The sequence below is a fragment of the Dreissena polymorpha genome, chromosome 5 (assembly GCF_020536995.1).
Source record: "Dreissena polymorpha isolate Duluth1 chromosome 5, UMN_Dpol_1.0, whole genome shotgun sequence".
In the NCBI taxonomy this organism is placed as follows: Eukaryota; Metazoa; Mollusca; class Bivalvia; order Myida; family Dreissenidae; genus Dreissena; species Dreissena polymorpha.
The window spans coordinates 85216810-85238147 of record NC_068359.1 but is presented as its reverse complement, the minus strand read 5'-3'; the positions used below and the strand labels follow the sequence as shown (position 1 = coordinate 85238147).

Sequence of the window (21338 nt, the reverse complement as noted above, 5' to 3'; positions counted from 1 at the left end):
TGTATTTGATTTTATGCTCCCAAATACTTTAAAATTGATAACTAAGTGTTTTCAAGCTGTCAATATTATATTTACCTAGGTTCAAACCATAGAGCTGCATAGGGAAAAAAACAAAATGTTGCATTCCCCCCCCCCCCCCAAAAAAAAAAAAAATTTTTTTTTTTGTTACCTTAAATTGGTAATTTTTTTGACAGCAATTGGGAAATTTGTAGTTTTTTCGTAATTGGGAAAGTGCCGTTTAATGGTACTTTATAAAGAAGGAAAAAAATCGCTGCAATGCTTTCAAATACCTCAAAGAACCAATTTAAAAGCATTATTGGAAAATGGATAGTTTAAACATCTTATAAACACACTTTTGACAATGCACTGATTGAAACATTTCTTAATAATTATTTAATAACAAAAACGTAGAAGTAATTGTGCTAATTGAATTCATTTGTAATATGATAATATCCCCGCATTTTATTGTCATGTGATTATTACCTATGTATAGTACATGTAAAATGTGTGCTCCTGTATATATTTTTGTAGTGTGAGAACATGTGTTGTTTACCAGAAAAGACTGTAGTCAGTCCAAGCAGATATTAACCTTTTAACTTTCAATGGATGATAAAGCAGTTGATATTACAACAAATGCTCAACAATCAACTACATAATACAAATGAGTCGCTCTGAGAAAATGGGGCTTAATGCAGATACATAAAGTTTATTTTAATATTATCCAACATGCTGTCTGCAGAGGCTAATCAGGACAACAATGTCCGCCTACACTGGATTTCAAATAAGAGATTTTCTTTAAACAAAATATAACATAAACAAATAAAGTGATCGTGCCTGATAAGCATGTGCAGACTGCATAAGCTTATATAGGATTACACTTTACACCAATGTGCAGACTGCACAAGCTTATATAGGATTACACTTTACACCCATGTACAGACTGCACAAGCTTATATAGGATTACACTTTACACCCATGTACAGACTGCACAAGCTTATATAGGATTACACTTTATGCCCATGTGCAGACTGCACAAGCTTATATAGGATTACACTTTATGCCCATGTGCAGACTGCACAAGCTTATATAGGATTACACTTTACGCCCATGTGCAGACTGCACAAGCTTATATAGGATTACACTTTACACCCATGTACAGACTGCACAAGCTTATATAGGATTACACTTTATGCCCATGTGCAGACTGCACAAGCTTATATAGGATTACACTTTATGCCCATGTGCAGACTGCACAAGCTTATATAGGATTACACTTTACGCCCATGTGCAGACTCCACAAGCTTATATAGGATTACACTTTACGCCCATGTGCAGACTTCACAAGTTTATATAGGATTACACTTTACGCCCATGTGCAGACTGCACAAGCTTATATAGGAATACACTTCACACCCATGTGCAGACTGCACAAGCTTATATAGGATTACACTTCACGCCCATGCATAAAGCCCAGTTTTCCAAGGGTGTACAGGGACTAAGAAAGTGACGCCGATATTTGGCGTCTTCCCCTAACAGAATTTTCCCCCCAAAAAATACTATTTCCCCTCTAAGAATATCATTTTTCCCCAAAATATAATATTTCCCCTCAAAGATATTTTTTCCTTTGGGTCAGTCAACACTTATCCAATTTGTACCACAATCTCGCTCTCTCTCTCTCCCGACGAACACACAAAACTGGGAACCCCAGTGATTCTAAATATAGCAATAAAATAAATACGTCATGGAATTTTTTTTCAGGCAACTGACGGCAATAATCACCTGACTATTTCACTGGATTCCGGTCTAGCGCGAGTAGGGTATTTTATCAATTAATTACAGGAAACCAGTCAAATTTTTATCCGGGTTATAAATGAGTCTAGATGTAAACGTGAAAACAGAAAAAATGTCTCACAATTGGCGTTCATACACGAAAAAAATAAAACGTTCAGACTCGGCAAATACTAAACCCATCGACGCATTTTTAAAGAATGATTCATCAAAAACCGTTGAAACCCAGCAAGATTCGAAGGTAATCGACACTGAACATTGTGAAAGTGAAAGTAGACAATCGGCAGCTGTCGCACTTTCCCCTTCCAATACTGTAGCAGATCTAGATCGTCTACCCATTGATAATGTAACTGAAGTATCAAAATTGACATTGTCCCCCGGTCCCAGTACAGAAACACAGTTGAAAACATTTCCCATAATAAGATCTACCCCTGCAACTTTATTTTCCAAGCCAGATGAAACGCAAAAAACTGTTTCAATTCTCAAGAATACGAATCCCGATACTCATGGCTATATCACAGTCAAACCAAACATGGGTTTATGTGTAAATATTGTGAGCTATTTGGATCCAGTAGTGGCCCAAACATTTCCTATGTCACAACTGGTGCTGTATTTGGGGACAATCCCTCTAGGAGACTTGAAACTCACAATAATAGTGACAGAGACATGCCTCCGTAGATTAGTTCTAGACATTTAAATAAACCATTATTTTTTATTTTTTCCCCAAATATGTCTCTTTCGTGCTCTATTTTCCCCTTTTACCCAGCTTTCAGCGTCTTCCCCTTTTTCTAAAAAAAAAACAACCCTAGTGTAGCTGATATGCATAAAGTCATCAAGATTGTACCTTCTTCAAAAGACTCCTCTGTAGACAGTTTGGCAAGAGGCTGATAGTTAGGGTCGGTCACAGTGGCACATGATATCAGCTTACTGCTCCCCTCGTAACGAGACCCCGCATGAATCAGGGACGAGGTGAGCTCGTGCTCCAAGCGCAGACATACGGACGTGAGCTCATCATAAAATGTGCCATAGTCGCTGTAGAAGGCTCGGTTAGTAAAGGCCAGCTGGTACATCGCAATGCTGCACACTGTAGGGTCAACCCCCCTGGAAAATAGAACAGCAAATGAGGGATAGTCTTCAGTATAGCAGGATGATGCACTTGTGAAAGTATTTCTACTTAAGCAGTCATCAGAAATTAGCAGTTAAACATTGTTATTAGATCACTGGATACCAAGCAAATGTTAAAAACTTGACCAAAAATAGTCTTTGCAATGTTAGTAAAACAGTTGAGCTTCTTTACAGTCACTGTCTACTTTTTAGTGTAACACTTGCACAAACAAACAAGAACTGTGTTTGTGAAACACAATGCTCCCTACTGCGCCGCTTTAAAGCCATATATTTGACCTTTGACCTTGAAGGATGACCTTGACCGTTCACCACTCAAAATGTGGAGCTTCATGAGATGCACATTCATGCCAAATATCAAGTTGCTAAATTAAATATTGCAAAAGTTATGACCAAGGTTAAAGTTTTGTGACAGACACACAGACAGACACATACAATGACAGACAGGCCAAAAACAATATACCCCCGATCATTGGATCCAGGGGCATAAAATGATAAAGAATATAGCACACAATTACTGCACACTTCACAAAAATCACAATTACGTTGGCAAGCTATAAATCACTATAGACATAAAGAGTCCAAGCTGAGATGCGTCTTACTCTTCCACCTCAGGCTGGCCCCTGGCGATCCAGATGTAGCAGAAGTTCTTGGGGTCATTCTCAGGCTCCTGGTAGGCAATGTGAGACACAGGTGTGGGCTCAGACTCCAGTCTGCTGCTGTATCTGGGGACAATATAACAGGGGTGAACATGAGCAGGGGGCAACAAGCCCATTATGGAAAAACTGGGCTTAATGCATGTGTGTGTGCAGTGTTGTCCCAGAGTAGCCTGTGCATTCCTCACTTTCTGCTTTTATGGAATTTCCTTTTTTAAACGAGGTCTCCTCCTAACAAAAATCCGCCAAAGGCAGATGTGTCTTCCTTGATTAGCCTGTACAGACTGCGCAGGCTAACCTATGTTACACACAAGCAATCAGCGCCAAGTCTTCCCAGAACACATCTCATATTATCTCAGAAAACCTGCAATATCTGCAAAATAGCTTTAGCCCTATGCATGCTGGGAAATTTGTAGTCTGCTAAAATGTAGACTGCTGAATTTGTAAAATTAGCATTTTCTTCTATTTGTTTTCAAAGAATACTATCAGAATAGCAAACAGTTTGGATCCTGATGGGACGCCACCTTCTGTGGCGTCTCATCTGGATCCAAACTGTTTGCAAAGGCCGTAAAAATTTGGTTCCCGCATTGGAAGAGTTAGAAATCTGCCTCCTGGGACAAAGCCATCAAAGCTTGACAAGGTACGGGTAAACTTTTCAAGAATTCTGATCTTCCTAGCCAGTAAAATATTTCAATCAAGAACAGATTTTTAGTTAACTAGCCAGTATAATGATTTTTATAATTATCCCAGGCCCTGAACCTCTATTAGTTTCTTAATCTGTCACTAGTTCCTTAAAAACCCAAATTTGCATATAATCATGAAAGCAAATATGGCTGCTATGCTTCTTTAGGCTTTCAATTTAAAAATCAATATATGTAATAACATGCAGAATAATTAAGATGATGACGGAGCTAATGCACTAGGCTTGCCAAAGAGTTTTCTGGAAAATTTGTATAAAAGAGAACACAACTCAGCGATTTTCCTTGTCCAATTGGGAAAAATACCCGTACCGGTCCGATTGGGAAAAATTGAGTCGTGAAAACCTCAAAATTGGGAAAAATCGAGTCGTGAAATCCTGAAATTGGGAAAATCGCGTCGTGAAGTTTGGGTCTTACTGAATACATCATACAGTTCATACTTAATTGAACATACCCATTTAAATAATCATTTGCAGGCATGCCTTAATGACCATTAAGTTACAAAGTTTATATAAATAACAAAATATTATGAAGAACACACCAAATCAATTACTAGTTGTTTTAATCTCTTTTAAAGCAATGTCTCTCTCTTTCATTTTTGTGAAAATTTCAAAAATCTTTGATGTTTGATCATCACTCAGTTGCTTGCATCCCTCCCTGCACAGCATCATTATTGCTGTCAATGTGTCCTGTGATAGATGGTTCCGATTGGTTTTTTGGCATAATATTTGCTATTATGACTCATTTCAAACTACGATAAGGTTACAAACCGACGTAAAACAGTACGCTGGCTGCCTGGCAAAAGAACCGGAAACAGTAACAACTCTATTGATTGAATGCGCTGAATAATAAAACCCGAAATTAATCGAGCGCGTGGTTACACACAACTATACGATTTTCTTTGTTCAGTCGCCGAAAGTTGTTTTTTACGAAACTTTCTATCGTTTTGAGAAAAAATTCGGACGCTGATTGGGATTTTTCCAGATGCCGATTGGGAATTTGGGAATTTTCGCTCGATTGGGAAAGTACCGTTTTGGGAATTTGGGAATTTTCGTTCGATTGGGAAAGTACTGTTTACCGGTACTTAATAAAGAAGGAGGAAAATCGCTGCAACTCCATATGTAAAGTCAGTTTTTTCCAATATGAGAGAAAACATATACAATGTATTTTCAGAAGCAAACATATTGTGCTCATTTTAGAGATACCTGGACGTTTTTCTGACACAAATTTATTTCTCAATCTAGTTTGAAATGCTTGCAGTGAGCATACTCACTCTAACACTGGCACCTGAAGTTTCCACAGCTGGTAACATCCAAAATTGTAGCCAACAACTAGCAGTCCCGTCTGTGGAATATACTGCAATACACAAACATTTAAATATTAACAAGCAAATTCGTTAAATTGATATCCCCCGCCAATATGCTTCTGGACACAAAAGTGTTGTATTTGACACTCAAAAAAGCATTTTTTTCAAGATACAAAGGGCCATTACTCTGTTATTAACAGATGGTGTACAATGCCATTTGGCGTGCATCATCATCTTATCCATATATATATATATATATACTCATACCAAGTTTCAATGAAATCCGCCAAAGCACTTCCAAGATATGGCAAAGATGGACAGACGGACAACGCCAAAACAATATCCCTCCGCCTAAAGCGGGAGATAACAAAACAACAATGCCATGGTTAGAGTCTGGTAAATACTGTTTTGTGAAGTCATGTCAGAATTATTTGTTTGAAATTTGAAAATGCTTTTTGTTAAATTATCAGATCTATAAGTATTTTTGCCCTCACAAAAATACACTTTCTTAAATTGTGAAGCTACCATCAAACTTTTTGTGCAATTTTTTGAGTGACATGATGTTTTGCTATTGCTTCAAAAAGTAAATTTTCTATTATGTAAAATGTCTTTTGAAATATGACATTAGATTACTACCACAGACTTCAAATCTTGTTTTCAAACACTACAACTGAAAAAAAAAGCATCTCTTATGCTGAAATACCTTCAGACATGTTACAGACACCATGTCGAGCCGAAATGTCTTCATTACCACGCCATCCGGCTTCTGGTACTCAAAACCACCCCTGGAAAACATGGTCTCTGAAAACAAACATAAAACATTAAACGAAATGGATAATTAAAATTGATGGCAGAAGTTGACAGTTAGAAACATTCTATGCTCTTGCAACAGTACAAATAACAATAATTATATTTGTTAAATTATTCAGATTGGCCATGTTACCAGGCAGAAAAGTTTACTGCTTACTGGCTGCGTGTTGAACTTGTTGGGGATGTTTTCATTGCAAAGCTAGCCAACATTATCCTGACACTGACATGAGAGAACAGGTTCCCCACTGTGGGATCATTCTTTAAAACTCCCCGAAAGACATCAAGTATTGATTTTACCAACAGAAACAGACTTGAGAGCTTTTCAATAAGGCTGAGGCTTTCAATTACAGAGCTTAAAATAAATGCTTTCAATTATAGAGCTAAAAATAAATTCTGTTCACACAAAGAAAAGATTTAAACCATGGCACTCAGTATTATACCATTGAGTTCCATGGCTAGATGAAGGCCCTGTGACATGCAGTGGAAACGCTGGTTCTCTATATCTGTCACACGTGGAGAGATCAGATGGAGGCTACTGGGGACTTCCTCGTTGGAGAAGTATTCCTCATCATCTGTGCACATGTCTGAAGTAAAACCCATTAGCTTATTGAGCCTTGTTCAGGAAAACTGGGCTCAAAGCATGTGCTCAAAGTGTCATTCCAAATAAGCTAGTGCCATTAGCGATTTTGCACAGGAACACAACTTTTTCCAAAACAGGATTTTGTGTAAATAACTTCCTTTAAACAAAACACCTATAAAAAAGCAAAGTGTTGTCCCTGATATTATTTATAAGCCTATGCGAACCTCAAAGGCTAATCTGGGACCACACTTAAAGCACATGTATTATACACATTTTTACCCAGAACAGGGCTTATATTATGCAATTTCAGACTCCATCAAACTTTCGAAAGGCCTTTGGATTCATTGTCATACTAGGAAAGAATTTTGTCAGGCTATCTCTCAATCTGTCAAATGCCCATGAGTTTTGCACTAATTTCATCAATCAAACTCAAATATGAAACATTCACATAACCTTATTGATAACAACTGTAGAATCAATTTATATTTGTCACCATCAAATTGTGTGGCTTTTAAACAAATCACTTTTTCGAGGACATGTACATTCATGGATTTCTGATTGAGGAAAAAAATGAAGAATTTGTATCCGTAATTTTTACAATGTGTTTGTGTTTTATTCATGGATCAATCAACCCATAAACTTAAAGAATCTTAATGGTTCTACAGTAGATCAGCTCCGTAAACTCTGCTTAGGTATTCAACTTATGACCAGTGATAAACCCTACCAATCAATGAGCAGGACATGTTCAGTGTTGGTAACACAAACCCCTACCAAATAAGCAAGACACGTCCAGTGTAAGTAGCACTGCACAAAGCCCTACCAATCAGCATCACATGGCTAGTGTTAGTAAAGCAACCCCTTATCAATAAGTAAGACATGTACAGTGTGGGTAAACCCCTACCAATGAGCAAAACATGTCCAGTGTTTGTGCCCACTGCTACCAGCCCACTGAAGTAACACAAGTGTTCACTGAGAGCCCATCTAGGAGCTGTTGCCTTTTTGTGGGTTGACAGGACCTCTACCTCTGTCACCTGTAGAGATACAAAGTATTTTAGACGAGCTCTTGGGGCTTTTGCATGTGTATAAAGAGTTATCCCAGATTAGCCTGTGCAGTCTACATGGGGCTAATCAGGGATATGTTCCCCTTTTGTGGATTAATTTATTTCAATGGATTTTTTTTTAAAGGAAAATTCAGAATAGTCAAAATATGTCATCTCTGATAAGCCTGTGCAGATTGCATAGGGCAATCTGGGACATCTGACGCACATGCATTAAGCTCTGTTCTTTCAGAGTGAGGATCATTAAGTTTCAAGGGCTATTACCAGATGTTCTACTCTTTTTAAGATAATAAACAGTAAATTTTCAAAAATCAGGACTGCTACTCTTTAACATTGAGCTATCTCAGTTTTGCATTTACCACAGTATCAGACATTTAAGAAATTCTGTATAGCCACTCAACATGTCAAACATTTACCAAACATTTCAGTTATCCTTAATCGAATGAATACAGTTCTAGTAAATTAAAAGCCAACTATTGACCACAGAAAATGCATCTATGACAAAAAATATAGCTGATGCAAATGTAAATGAATAAATTAACATATTAACATACATGCAATACAATATAGCCACAATTATAATAACAGAATTTACACTATACGCACTGGATGAGGAATTTCAACTGTTTTGGTCACTTTCCCAACTGCCACATCAAGCAAACACAGCAGACCAGTTGGTGAAGCATTGCAGACCCCAACGAGCAGTTTCAAGGCTGTACCAACAGTGAACTCCTTCACACATGTCACCCTTGTGTGAGGGTCGGACACAACTTTACCAAACGTCCATGCAGCCAGTCGCTCACTATTGGCAACATCCAAAATCTCTAGATGTGAGCCACGAACAATCCAGCAACGCTTGCCATCTGAAAATGTTCACACTTAGCCTTGATCTACGAAAATGGGGTGAATGTGTGTTAAGTTTCCTCCCATATAAGACTTGTAGTCTGCACAGGCTAATCATGGACAACAATTTCTGATTTAATCGTCTTTTTGTTTAAAGACGGTCTATTCTTTGCAAATATCGAGTTTAGAAGGAAAGTGTTGCCCTTGATTGGCTTGTGATTGAACAGGCTAATCTGCCACGACACTTTACCCATATGTACTGAGCCCAGTTTTCCTACAGTAAGGCTAAATTACAATGACATGGAGAAAAGAATTGGTAACGACTCGCCCCTTAACGACTCACCCCATGTTTAATAACGATTCGCCTCACCTATATAAAGACTCTCCCCACATATATAACGACTCACCCCATCATATCTTATATGGTAGGATTTTTTTTAATTTTTTGTTAATAGCCTAGTATCTTAGATTCAATTTCGGTCATGTTTATGCTTCATTTCGACCTGTATTGCATGTGCTATGTTGCCATCTATCACATACCTCACAGGTGATACCATGCTGCAAGGAGCAGACGGCCTTCCGACAAAATAGGCACGCGTCCTCCATCACAAATTTTCAATCACAAGCAATAACAATGAAACTGTTTTTTATTAATTTATTTACGATTAACACAAAGTTACATCAAATTTCAAATCCAATATCACAGCATGATATACAACTAGTAGCCTAAGTATAAAAGAGATAGCAAAATGATTTATAATACAAATGAACACAATCTTTACACTTTTATACGTGTGTGAAATGATTGCATTAAAAACTGCGAAACAATCGCCAAAAAAAGCTTGAACATTCAGTGGCGCCGGTGCTGGGGCGGCAGGGGCGGCGGCCGCCATCCCAATTTTTTCGGCAATAATGAAATTTCAGCAAAGACCTTTTTTCATTTTTTTTCATTTCAATACTCATATATTTGAAAATATCTTTACCACGAAGCAAGGTTATCACGCTTTCACGGTTATGACACATGTATTGTTGAGTGTCATCACCCGCCCGTGGTAATGTACGTGTCAATTATGTTGTTAATTGATCTGTCTCTTTTATAACGATAATCCCTTTATTCTTGAGTAATTAAACCTGGGAATCTGTTATTGTCGGAAGGCTCTAAGCCTTTGCTTCTTTTTATTAATATAAAGATAAGTGTGACATGAAACAAATTTGCCGATATCCAATAGTCCTTAATGATCACAAAATTCATGCTATATGATAATATTGTTACTGTACATACATGTATAAAAATACATCAAATTAAACTTAATACTAGCATCTTAATTTGAATTTTAGTATATGTTTAATCAGTATTGATGTTACATGATCCCTATTGTTGTGTCGCCTGCTACAAATTGAATATTTAAGAATTTTTTTATACGCATATTTATAATATAAAATAAGATTTTTGATAGAAGCACCGCACCAATAATAAATTAATTGTAGATATTCATTCTCTGGCAGCGATTTTTTTGTCCTATTGGGAAAAGTATCCGTACCGGTCCAGTTGGGAAAAATTGAGTCGTGAAAACCTCAAATTTGGGAAAAATTGAGTCGTGAAAACCTTGAAATTGGGAAAATTGCATCATGAAAATTTCAAATTAGGAAATTAGTGCATTAGATTTTTTGCTACCAAATACTTTAAAATTGAAAATAACTGATGTCAAGTTGTTAATATTATTAGCATAGGTGCAACACACCTATGCTTAAGGTATAAGCTACATTTCGAAAACCCACATCGAACGGTTGACCATTATGAAGCCTGGCTTACCTGATCAAAAATCAGACGAAATATCTATTTAATATAGTATATGGTAATTCTTACATTTTTTTTTTTGGAAACGTTTTTCTAACGTTTTCTTCCAAGAATATTGCTGACACCGTTTTTAGTGAATTTTTCTAAACCGTTTTACGTGAAAAAACCTTCTAAGAAACTAAAACAAATTTCGTTCGTAAAACAATTCTGTTCTTGTTGATAGTGACCTCACACCTAATTTCTATTTCCTTTGTTTACTGTTCTGGGAGAGGTCAAATGGTTACATAACTGAATTCATAAGACCCTGGTTTAAGGATATGTAACATTTCATCGGTTAACAAGGGCTGTTTGTAAAACATGCATGCCCCCCATATGGGCTCTCAGTTGTAGTGACAGCCATTTTGTAAATAAGTTTTATGTCACTGTGACCTTGACCTTTGACCTAGTGACCTGAAAAAAAATAGGGGTCATCTGCGAGTCATGATCAATGTACCTATGAAGTTTCATGATCCTAGCCATAAGCTTTCTTGAGTTATCATCAGGAAACCATTTTACTATTTCGGGTCACTGTGACCTTGACCTTTGACCTAGTGACCTGAAAATCAAAAGGGGTCATCTGCCAGTCATGATCAATGTACCTATCAAGTTTCATGATCCTAGGCATAAGCGTTCTTGAGTTATCATCCGGAAACCATTTTACTATTTCGGGTCACCGTGACCTTGACCTTTGACCTAGTGACCTGAAAATCAATAGGGGTCATCTGCGAGTCATGATCATGTACCAACTATTTCGGGTCACTGTGACCTTGACCTTTGACCTAGTGACCTGAAAATCAATAGGGGTCATCTGCTATTCATGATCAATCTACCTATCAAGTTTCATGATCCTAGGCATAAGCGTTCTTGAATAATCATCCGGAAACCATTTTACTATTTCGGGTCACCGTGACCTTGACCTTTGACCTAGTGACCTCAAAATCAATAGGGGTCATCTGCGAGTCATGATCAATGTACCTATGAAGTTTCATGATCCTAGGCCTAAGCGTTCTTGAGTTATGGTCTGACAACCACCTGGTGGACGGACCGACAGACCGACCGACATGAGCAAAGCAATATACCGCCTCTTCTTCGAAGGGGGGCATAATTATAAATAGATATTAACATATTCTCAGCAGGAAGTGGGCATAAAGCACTTTTATTCTTTGAAAATGTGTAAAAAAATGGCGGAGTACGATGAATGTTTTCTGATTTATGACATGGATTTTGACCTGCCTTTCTATGGAATTGATGAAGTAGAGTTTGAAAGTAATAGAGATGTGTTAATTGAAGTTAAAATGATTTACTTTGAGCCAGAAATTAACGTTACAAGTAGAGCTAACGGTTTAAATGTGGCATCGGATTTAATGGATTCGCGCGAATTCTGGACGAGTGTTGTGTCTGTAAAATATTAAATGGAAAGCTGTAAATGTATCAAGTCGGAAAAGAAAACGGATGGTTGCATAATGGTATGCGTAAAATAATGTAATTCTACGTATTTATTTTCATAGTTATGTCATTTTGTAATCATTCACATTCGTCACCATTTGGAATTCCCGTTTCTAAAAATAGAACATTTTGGTAGCAACAACAAGGGGGGCGACTCGTGATGTCAGAAATCGTTAAGGTTACAATATACTAAATAATCGAGTCATGAACTAAGCAAATCGTCATATTTTCCTCGAAGGCATGTTATACACTTTAGACTGTTGTTCTGGTTTTATCGTTTTGAGATATTGATAGCGTAAGCATAGGTGTTCACTACTAAATCCCTGAAATAGGATAAAGTTGGAGATTAAAGTAAAAAATGGCACTGCAAAAGGTTACAATCCACTAGAAAACGGCCGAAAAAAGGTGCAAAAACAGTCGATTTTGATTTGAGTCAAATTCTTTTTTGGTTTAAACATGGCATATCTTTTTTATTGCTTAAATCGATTCAGCTAAGAATGCCTGTCAAGGAAAGGTATGGTTATGGGGGTCTCTATGTGCAAAATGTTGTATTTATTTTCGCTATAAGTTGTCGCTTTTACATCGAAATATATAAGGAAACTATTTAGTATATTTTGACCTAAACATTTACTTCAGCAGCAACTTCCCTGTATCTTGCAACTATGCTTTCAGCGCCATCGGCGCTCTCGTATTTACTACGGTTCTAGCCACAGAGCTGCAGGGGTTCCGCTGTCGATCGCCATTTGCGCCAAATGGCGCTAATTTTTTTTAAGTGGCTCCAATTTTTTTTAAGTGGCGAATTTCAAAAAATCGTTAAAATTCTATCCGAAAATGTACTGCGAGTCGAAAAGCATGCGACCGAGCATAAGCGGCCAGCGTTTGTCAGTTGTTAATATTGATATACGACGATGTAAGCGACCTACAGTGTAGAGTGCACTGAAATCACGGAAGCGTGAAAGTGTTACAGTCGGTGTTTTTACTGCTATTGTCAAGTTTTATGGGGGTTATTATCGGATTAACGGTTCTTTTATGATAAAGAACACTCAATTACATGTATGTAACACTTAGGACAAATTGGCACAAAGATCAATGATTATAACGACATATAAGACGGCTACTCTTTAATCAATACCATGGTAAGTGTAATGTTATTTACACATTACTTAAAGATTGTTCATATTTTTCACAGTTTATGTTGATGGCGTTCGTAAATAACACATATATGATTACATATTCACAAGCAATCATGGCTTTTCATGACTTCTTTAATCCTCGAAAGCGTGCTTTAGAAATTGAAACAAATGAAAGCAATGAAAATCCTTCAAAATTGCAAAAACATGATAATTCTGTAGCAAAGCGAAAATTCAATGATTGCTGGAAGTCAGAATTCCCTTTCATTTCATATGATGCGAAAACAAAGTCAATGTTTTGTGACTACTGTGTTAAAAGCCAGTTCAAAAATGCATTTACATCTGGTTGTAACGTTATGAAAAAGGAGTCCTTAACTAAGCATGTAAAAACAAAGGGTATGTTTGTGTGTGGTAGCAAATTGTTTAGTTTAAAGTGCATATTCACATTGCTTTCGAGCTGTATTGTTTGTATTGAAATTTGATTATACAGTATGGAAATAATAAAAACAAAGTCTCATGGTATTATTTATTTATTCTTTTCAGAACACCAGACTGTTTTTATGTATAAATAAAGCTTATTAAGGCTTATGAAGTTACTTATTATTATTTATGTATTTACATACTTTTAAAAGTAATATAGTCAATGACATTGATGTTGTAAGGTTTCTTAGACGATTGTCATAATTAATAAGGTCGGAATAACTGACAGTTTCGCGCCGCGAAAAAGTGGCGACAACTTTTTTTGGGCCAGTGGAACCCCTGATGCTGCATAAGTAAATAAATTTAAAATTCATTAAAAAAAATTCACCTTCATTTGGGAAATATGTAATTTTTCCCAGATTGGGAAAGTGCCGTTTTCGGGTACTTTACAAAGAAGGAAAGAAGTCGCTGTCTGGACATGTCTTGTACAGAACTTCATATTAATTTTTTGTAAGTTAAGGACAATCAATGCCATATGTTAATGCTTTATCAACATCTTAATGATGAATACAGCGATCTTAACAGTGTGTCTAAAATTTCAATAATGGATATATATTTTAGTTAAATATAGGGCTGATAATGGTGTTAAACCGAATCCTGATGGTTATCAAACTATGCCAAACCTTAAGTTCATATTCTGAATTGATTTTATATGTTATCACAAATGATATAACATTTTATTTTGATAGGGCGAGTCGTTATGTATGTGGGGCGAGTCGTTATATATAGGTTTGTCGAATCTTTATTAAACATGGGGCGAGTCGTTACATTACAGGAGAATAACAATCATCCAGTGACAATTATGTTCAATAAAATATATAACAATGTCATAATGATTTTATTATCATTTGATTAGGGAAAGTCTTTAGTGAAATAGCAGTGTGCATTATACATTTGTACTTTATGTACCTTCATGGTAACATTGCTGTTTAGTTTGATTCTTGAAATGTGACATTATTAATTTTGGAAATTTAGTCGTGACAACTTATGAGCCAGTGCATCCCCAGAACTACTCTAGATCTTTCCATGCACTGACCTGATATCATATTTTACAAAAAAAGTTGGTTCTATAAACAATTTAAAACAAATAAATATTGATTTTACGAAATATAGTGAATTCTTACCTTTCGATACACCCGAAAATGTACCCTCTGGTTGTTCTTCAAAACATGACAGGGTGGCTTTACGAAATGGGGTGAACTCGGACACAAAACTGGCATCCCTTGCCACACCCATTTGCTTCAATGATAGAACATACTTTAATAAAACATTTAGTTTTACTTACTCTCATAATGTTGTAAACAAGTTGAATCCATACGCTAAAAAGGAGCTACAAAATACATTCTAAATTTGTGTCGCGAAATTGTATTGCAAACATAAAAGCTTTCAATCATTAACGTCAGGTTACACTTTCCTACCTTTAAATAAGCTTACACCCTTTTAAAATATAAGAATCGACGCTATATTCCTCGTGCATGAGTATATGGGCGATATAGAAGGTTGAAATGTTTAATCTACTTTTACAACCGCCATTTAACCGGCTTGGAAAATAAATGCGCATATGCAACGCGCATGTTTTCGGTTAAAACGCAATATGGTATAAATTTGTCAATTCTCCGATCAAGGACGTATAGAGACATCCACTTGAACCCGACAGCTTCCAATCTTCTGAAGTGGTTCCAGATTCACAAAACTGTTAACATCTAAAACAAGAGAACTGAATTCACTTGACTATTGAAGACAAACTAATATATTCGGCGTCTGTCAGTGAAGAATGATGGATCCCACCAGCATTACTAGTGTTCTACATTGTTTGCACTGTTATAATGATTACTCAAATAAATGCCCCTGTGCAAGTCTTGAAGAGGACCACTCTTGTCGTTTCCTTTGTGTGCGCAGATGGCTGCTGAGGTCTGGTACTGATTTTTCTTGTTTGTGTAAAGGGGACTTGTGGAGAGCGGGATGAGCCTCGGTGAGTGTTGGCAGCATGGGCCTTTCGGGCTTGCTTGTTCTCTAACTTCTAAAGCAGTTGTTTTGATTGCCTCATACGTCTTGGCGCCTTGGTAGATGGAAGATCACCTGGTGGCGCGATCTAGTGTGGATTGTGTCCAATTGTCTGAGGCCTTTCTTTGCCAATACATATATGTCTGGACCTTTGTCTTTCCAATGGATGCCGAGTATCTTTCTAAAACGTCGAGTGGAAGCGGCTCAGTTTGATTGCATGACGTTGATATAATATTCATGATTCACGTGCATAGAGCAGCGTAAGGAGCAATGTCCATACATGACTGTCGTTTCCATGCTCTTACATAAATCTCTGCCATCACAAAAAAGTCCAACCATATTTGATAGGATTGTATCTTGTTTGTATAAGTATTATATTATGAAAAGTTTTATTATTTTCTTTATTTTTTGAAAATAGTATATAAGTTAAGGTCCATAGTATAAAATAAATTACCCAAATTAAAAAAGTAAAAATAAAAACGGTACCGCGTTGCTGAGCTATCATCACGATCCAGCTATGCTAGTTCCAGTCAAATCTCTGCGCGGAGGTTGCTTAAGGAGAACTAATGCCTCTCCTGTTCCACACATTCGGGTATATTCTGCCAACGGTTAAAGGGGCTCTGGCTTTGCGGATATGTTCGCTTTGTTATCGATGGTGATATTTTGTGAGAGTGTGCTGATCGCTAAACCAAAGTTTGTGCAGGCGCTGAAAAACATGTCCATGGATGGCGAGATGGATCATGACATTGTGACTTGCGTGATGACTTATCGTACATTTAGGTGAGGAAGATTTACGCAGCTCGTCAACCTCACTCTCTCGCCCTAGACCATATTGATCCAGTAGAAGACAGAAGCAAGACGGGTGCAGTGTATTCCACGATATCCTGGTTGTTTTGATGTATCCGAAGCGTTCCACAACTAGTCCTGTACTTGGTATGTGGACCCGTTTGCAAATTGTAGTTGAGGGCATTTCTCAGTGGAATTGAGTTTATGGGTTTGTAGACATGCACAAAAACCGAGGTGCTTGTCTGGCATCATGCCACGTTTTTGCTATTATCGATTCAAAGATGGCCGCCATTTACATACTACAATTTTTACTTTTATTTACCGTAACAACAATATACATTTATAATAAATATATATGCTGACTTAATATAGTGTGAAGGATAAATTTATGTTATCAATGTATCTTTTCAAAGTCAGAATGACCTTGAAACGGCAAATACAAGGTCATTTTGTCATTAATACCGCTCAGTCCTTTGATTCGTTGATTCATTGATTTGCTGAATTGACAGCTTCAATTTTACTAAAATGTAGCGCTTATTTATGCAGTTTTAAATTGTCAAATGTTTATTTGCATATGGTATTTGTATTAAAATCTATAAAACAAATATGTAATAGAACCATTCCTCTTTATAGATATCATTTAGTTTTATGCTTATTGGTGCATTTTGATTGCAAACATTGATTCAGTCATTTTATTTACAAAAGCGGGAAAGTCACGGTATATATAGTATTGCGAAATGCGAGTCTGTTTACCACAGCATGCTGGCTGCTATTTTGATAAACTTTGGTTTATTTAGTATGTTCCCATGTTTGATTAAGTGGCTTTGTTGCTTTGATTCTAGTGTTAAATGTTTACATTTCTACGATCTCTGATTATCAGAGAAAATGTCAATGCAGTATCTCTTTTTGACCGCTCAGGCTGGTTTTGCAGTGTTGCAGATGATATGAAGGTTGAGCAGACTGTTCCCATTCCACTACACATCTTACTGACAAACTTACTTACTTACTTACTGGCTGTTGACAAAGAGGTTGCTGTATGGCTTCTCAAATGTATTGAAAATGGTGAACGTGTTTACCGCGCAAACAGGCAGGAAAGAATTGTTGAGAAAGCCAAAAAAATCGTTTGCTGAGAATCGCATTCTTGGCCGTTGAAAAACTGGCGGTTCCTCCGCGCAATCCGTAGACTCTAGTTATCGGTTGACTTTGGCATCCGTCGGCTGCCTTCACTAGGTTTCGCCAGCCTGTCGGAGCCGTTTCATGGGATGTGGCTACTGTGCACAAAACAGTATCTAGGATCAACGATTAACAGACGAGTGACAAGTGAGGGTCAACGATGGGCGAACTACCCCGTCTTAAGCATCCCACACAATTCGCACTTAGATACAAGGATTCTGAAAACAAATACATTAACACTTAGATTAATAATTGATTGATTACTATACATGTATTTATACTTGTCAATATAATTTTGATTATTTACATTCGGATGTATTTATTACTTATTGTAATTATAGGGTAAAATCCGGACACTACAATATGAGTAAGACTGTAGTATATTCTTCAGTTAAGGACAAAAACTAAACTGCTGTTTCCTGATCAAATCTGCATGGATACCGAGTTTCTAGCACAAGATAATTAATGTGCATCAGCAAGACAACATAGTGAACAAACGTCATAGCAAGATGCTAATATAAGCTTACAACATAGATATATCAATGTTTTGTAATACACCCTCGCTTCAGAAACGTGCATGAGTAATAATTGCAAGAGTAAAATGTCTCAAACAATTTTGCAACATCCTGTGATGATTGTCTCCGTTCACGTTTGATTCGCGTTGTGCATATTTGCCATAAGAGACGACCATGCGCATGGCCCGCTGAAAATGATATGTCTGCCTTCATTGATTTTTTTCAGTTAACAAGTCATGCAATGTAATGTAAGTTGCACGTTGTTACAGCTGAGATACCTTATTTTAGACCCGATTATGTTGAGTGTAAGGAAACCATCAAAAGGCCTAAATTAAAGTTATACAAATATATTTATTTTTGAAATGGTGTGTAAACAAAAATGACAACTAATAAATTCCCTGGTTATTGTGTTAATTTAAAATAGACACTTGTTATTGAACATACGAGTCATAAACACGGCGCGGACTGTCTGTTCATGAAGAGTATTACTGTCAGTCATATCATTGATATTCGGTATTTAGTAGTACCTCAATTCAAGATGGAGGAAGAAGCATGTGGATCCGAAGATAAACCAAAATTTCTCGAACAGTACGATGATGTCAATCAGTTTATGCAGGTAAATATAACAATTAACTTGTTATCCACATTTTCATCAGATCGCTGGTTGAAATCACATTTGCTAGCTATGTATATTGTTTGTTTACAATAGTGTCACCTTTCGGATATAGTTCATAATTCGGATGAAGAAAATTTACAATTCACATTTAATTAGCCTTTACAATACAATAAATCATTATTTGTCTATATATTTAACATAAATATCTGTTCTTATTTGTGGTAGCAACATGTATAGTCAATGTGAGCTAAATGAATTGCATATGCATAGCATTAACATGTATTTTAAAGGACTTTCACGTTGTCATTTAAGAAACAACATGCAAATTTCTTGATTTCTTTTTTGTCCCCCACTGGTTAGCGAGTATAAGTCGGACAGCAGTATTTACCAGATGTTCTATTTATTTCTTGTGATGTAACGCTGCAACGCAATTTGCTTCTTCAGATACTTACAGATGTTTGTTTTCTTGAAGTTGACAGCAAAAATTTGTCAAATGCTTGTATTAAAGATAAACAAGTGTGATGTTTTCAAATCTCGTAGGAATGTAATGCCACCTCCTGCTGGGGGATATTAATAGCCCGCGCATGCTCAAAAGAAATCCCTTACTGAAACCCGAACTGTGTGCTTGAGATTTTCGTTCATCTACTGTAATAGAGCAGGTCTCAATTATTTGTATTACAATCTTTTATTTTTCCAAAAATTATGTGTTCAGGGCCCTCAATCTATCAAATGTCCCCCACCTGAAAAGTATACTTTTTTACCCTTTTGGAGGGAAAAATTCCCCCTAAAAAAAAAAAAAATTTTTTTTTTTTTTTTTATACAAAGATGTGTCTCATGATTATTATATCTCAATTCTATTTCAATTTAATATTTTCAAACATACTAAATTATGAAAAATGCAATGAATATAGTGCAAACATGTACAAATCAAATAATGAGAGAGTAAGTAAAAAAATCCCCCAAAAAGGGAAACGCCGCAAAAATTCCCCCTCCTAAGGGCTGCGGACCCCTTCCCCAAAGTAGTGTGAGGGCCCTGGTGTTTAACACGCACACATGATTTCGATTATAGATTTTTTACATTAAAATTCCACACAATTTGCTGTATACATATATCTGAATTGCTCACAAAATGTACTAAGTAAACAATTTAAATATAATAGAAACAAATCTCAATAAAAATTATAAATTCACTGTTTGGATTTTCTCCCTTGAAAAATTATATTCTTCTTTCCACAAAGATCTATTAATAAACATGCTTATTTATAGATATTTGTCGAGCTGATATTGGAGACAAATTATTAATCTATTAACACACTCAGAAAGCAACATATTTCACTATCAAAGTAATGTGTTTACGTGATTTTAATGTTAATGTTAAGAAAAATTTTATTTAAACTTTTATTTGTTTCAAAATACTAAATTTATATAAATGTCCGGTAAATACTTCTGTAAGGTGGAAAATTACCCCCCTTTAATGACTCCATATATGGCCCATGTACATACGCAAGCGCACATCAAAAAATGTTTTGTTTACATTCGCTTGTAGATGACAAACCAAGGATGTATCAGTAATTTTTTTATTAAGTTTTTCGTATTATTTTGAAAGTTATTAAATAAAAACCGTAACTTTCGTCCGGGAAATACTCGCTGACCAGTACCGGTTCTACCGGAGGGGACTTATGGTTTTTGCTCTGTGCGTCTGTCTGTCACACTCTTCTGGATCCTGCAATAACTTTAAAAGTTCTTAATATTTTTTCATGAAACTTGAAACATGGATAGATGGACATGATGCGCATCATTTCATTTTGTTCCTTCGTCAAAAATTCTGGTTGCTATGGCAATAAATAGACTAGAAATACTGCTAAAAATGGTTGTTTTCTGGATCCTGCGATGACTTAAAAAGTTCTTCATATTTTTCATGAAACTTGAAACATGGATAGATGGCAATATGGACATTATGCACGTCATTTCATTTTGTTTCTACGTCAAAAATTCTGGTTGCTATGGCAACAAATTTAAAAAAATATTCTGACAATGGTGTAATTTCTGACACTGGTAGGGGACATACATTGCTTGGCAATAGTCTTGTTACATTTAAGTTCATGTTTTTTCATTTTGTTTTGTATTTTGTGTGTTAAAAACAATTGCCTGAGTCCTTTTAAACCGTATTTCATCTTAATTAGATTTGAGCAAAAAGTGAAGCTATTTCTTATAAATCTTAATTCATTATATTGCATGTCTATTACTCAGAACACTCTGCGGTCAGTCCTGCAAGCCACCAAGTGCTCCAATGAACTCCCTGCCCCTGGCGATGACTTTGACTACTACTCCAGCTTCAAAGGCTTTCAAGATGTTATGGACATTGAAGGAAAGCGAGTTCTGCATGTGTAAGGCTATAAGCTCTCTTGGGTTTTGTGTTATTTATTTCTTTTTCCTTAGAATTTCCTGGTCACACATACTGTTTAGTGATCCATTGGATAGCCCTTAAAT

At 36.4% G+C, this 21338-nt stretch overlaps 2 protein-coding genes across 3 annotated transcripts in view; one reads left to right on the top strand and one right to left on the bottom strand.

Annotated features, from left to right (window-relative positions):
* Positions 1-15308, bottom strand: part of LOC127881116 (protein ELYS-like) — a 74439-nt gene extending 59131 nt beyond the window's left edge. For both annotated transcript variants that reach the window (XM_052428807.1, XM_052428808.1), the window contains exons 1-9: positions 15173-15308; positions 14879-14993; positions 8625-8881; positions 7862-7991; positions 6821-6964; positions 6274-6371; positions 5538-5620; positions 3513-3635; positions 2633-2889 (exon numbers count right to left, since the gene is read on the bottom strand). In XM_052428807.1, coding sequence (XP_052284767.1) covers positions 2633-2889; positions 3513-3635; positions 5538-5620; positions 6274-6371; positions 6821-6964; positions 7862-7991; positions 8625-8881; positions 14879-14990 — 1204 coding nt within the window. In that variant the 5' untranslated portion in view covers positions 14991-14993; positions 15173-15308. The remainder of the gene's footprint in view (positions 1-2632; positions 2890-3512; positions 3636-5537; positions 5621-6273; positions 6372-6820; positions 6965-7861; positions 7992-8624; positions 8882-14878; positions 14994-15172) is intronic.
* A 3029-nt stretch (positions 15309-18337) lies between these two features.
* Positions 18338-21338, top strand: part of LOC127881118 (exosome component 10-like) — a 302503-nt gene continuing 299502 nt past the window's right edge. The window contains exons 1-3 of the mRNA XM_052428812.1: positions 18338-18480; positions 18754-18848; positions 21099-21235. Coding sequence (XP_052284772.1) covers positions 18771-18848; positions 21099-21235 — 215 coding nt within the window. The 5' untranslated portion in view covers positions 18338-18480; positions 18754-18770. The remainder of the gene's footprint in view (positions 18481-18753; positions 18849-21098; positions 21236-21338) is intronic.